General features: G+C 44.8%; 1 protein-coding gene across 1 annotated transcript in view; it reads right to left on the bottom strand.

Moving 5' to 3' along the window:
* The window catches only part of LOC133948803 (leucine-rich repeat-containing G-protein coupled receptor 5-like), a 20,524-nt gene that overhangs the window by 7,227 nt on the left and 10,797 nt on the right, over positions 1-2,500 (bottom strand). The window contains exons 7-9 of the mRNA XM_062382824.1: positions 910-978; positions 704-775; positions 367-438 (exon numbers count right to left, since the gene is read on the bottom strand). Coding sequence (XP_062238808.1) covers positions 367-438; positions 704-775; positions 910-978 — 213 coding nt within the window. The remainder of the gene's footprint in view (positions 1-366; positions 439-703; positions 776-909; positions 979-2,500) is intronic.

The following is a 2,500-nucleotide window of genomic DNA, read 5'->3' as shown; positions in this document are numbered from 1 at the left end:
GAGAACAGGATGATGTGTTCGAGTTCGGGTGCAACAACATTGTTTTAAGTTGTGTTATGGTGCTTTCATGGACATTAAAACTTGTTCAATAATGTGCTTTGTTTTCATTTGTACTGTGGATATGACAGGACATTTTATGACACGACAATACATGAGATATGATAAGATACAATAAAGATCAAATACGGCACAATATATAAAGATTAGATAAGAAAAGGATCAAATAAAACTTGAAATTGTCGGTGGCTCAGTTTGTTGATGCTTAGAGACTTAAAAACTGTCAATGACTGATTGAGTGTGTGTGTGTGTGTGTGTGTGTGTGTGTGTGTGCGTGTGTGTGTGTGTGTGTGTGTTTGTGTGTCTCACAGTGTACGCAGCTCTGGAAGGTTCTGGAAGGCGGAGCTTCCAACAGACTGGATCGGATTGTCGTAGAAGAATCTGCAAAACGCACAAAGACATGGAAATCGATCAGATTGATACACAACAGGTTGATTTGACTTTAAATAAAAACAAAACATTAAAAGCATAAGACATTTATTCCTGACGCCTCGTGTTTACCCATGATCCTCTTGTGTTCATGGAGATGTTTCTTTTGCCAGTTTAACACTGATGAAAAGTTCCCTGCTGCTGAAAGCTCCTCAGAACGTGAGTGAGTGGACCTTGAGTCTGGACTGGTGTGTTACTGGGAGTGGGCGGTACCTACATGGTGATCAGTGATGGGTTTCCTGTGAAGGCGTGCTCTGGGATGGACTGGATGTTGTTGCTGTGGAAACCGCTGAACAGGAAGTGGAGCAGAAGTTAAAACGCTGAGTCACAGAATCTCGTCCAGACTCAAGTTTCATTTCCAAGGTCGACAAAGCGTCCTCACATTCTCCAGCAACAAACACACACACACAGATCTGAACTCACAGCTCCTTGAGGTGGCCGAGCGAGCGGACGGCCGAGGGAAACTCCACCAGGCTGTTGTAGTTCAAATCCCTGAGGGAGAGAGAGAGTGTTTCTGTTTACATCACATCCACACCAGAGACTCCTGGTCTCTCCCAGTCGACGTCTTCGTCCTCTGCGTGTCCAGCTCCTCCTCTTCATCAACACGTCCACTCGCTCACTGGGAAGCTTCCACACATCGTCCTGCTGGTTCCTCACATGGACTCACTCTGACATGTTACACACATTCTACCAGGAGGCTGCAGGAGAAGATCCAGAACATGTCCAGAGACTCAGACATTTGTTCTCACAGACAGAACGTCCAGAACATGTGAGGAACACGTCAGGAACATGTGAGGAACACGTCAGGAACATGTGAGGAACACGTCAGGAACATGTCAGGACTGAAGCAGAATTAATAAACTAGGTTCACCTCGTTAACACGACTCTGTGGGAACGTCAGCTGAACACAGAGAAAGTGTTTCATTTAAATGTTTGTGTTTCCAGCTCCGTGTTTAGTTTCATCTTTTTTCTTCTTCTTTCTAAGTTTAATAAAGAAACATTTAACTCTGTCTCCACTCGCGCTCATCACAGAGACTAGAGCATTCTGCGAGTCCACACATGGCTTCAATTAGGTCCTCTCATCCATCTCTGGGACGCAGGTGGCTCTAACACACACACACACACACACACAAACTTACTCACTGTGTGGAATGAAGCTGCCACATTGTGAAAATACCATTAAATTGAAATTGCTTCAGTCTGGTTGTGAGTGTGTGAGGTCGTTCGTGTGCATGTGTGTGTGCTTGTGTGTGTGTGTGTGTTTGTGTGTGTGTGTGAGAGAGTGTGTGTGTGTGTCCAGAAGAAGCCTGACGATGTGATTTCTGCCTCTTAAACTTGTGACTGAATGTTTCTGGAGCTTTCAGCTGTGGCTCATGACCTTCACTGGACACTGGCCTCACATGGAGGAGAATCGATCCTATGATGGAAGATGTAAAACAATATGAAAACAAAGCAGATTAAAAAAAAAGAGATTAAATAATAATGAAAGCATTGAAATAAAATGCGAATGTTTAAAAGTAAATAAATATATGAATTAAAACTAGATATTATAATAAAAGTGTAATACTGAGAAGTTCTTAACAGCGTGTTGACGTCTCCTGTCGTCTCCTGGGTTCCTCAGGGTTCCTCAGGGTTCCTCAGGGTTCCTCAGGGTTCCTCAGGGTTCCTCAGGGTTCCTCGGGGCCTCAGATGTTTCTGAAGTCGTGTTTTTAAAGCTGGATGTTTGGTTTCCTGCTCGCCATCATCTCCACGACTTACTGGAACCAAATCTCACGTGGGCCAAAGGAGCGGGGGCCGGGGGGGAAGCTGGGGGGGGGACTCGTCCGGCGGGGGCGGCGGCGGTGGACAAGGTTCCTAAATGTGTTTTCTTAAATTTAGAATCTGATGTTTGTCTTTACGTCCGACCTGAACCGGTTGTATTAATTTATTTTGTTCTGTTTTTGTTTCCGTTTTCCTCGTCTGACTCTGTTTGTGTTTGTAGTTTCACATGAACGTGAGGCTCCGCTGCGGTTTG

This window comes from Platichthys flesus, chromosome 23 (genome assembly GCF_949316205.1).
Source record: "Platichthys flesus chromosome 23, fPlaFle2.1, whole genome shotgun sequence".
Taxonomy (NCBI): domain Eukaryota; kingdom Metazoa; phylum Chordata; class Actinopteri; order Pleuronectiformes; family Pleuronectidae; genus Platichthys; species Platichthys flesus.
This window is presented reverse-complemented; position numbering and strand designations above follow the sequence as displayed.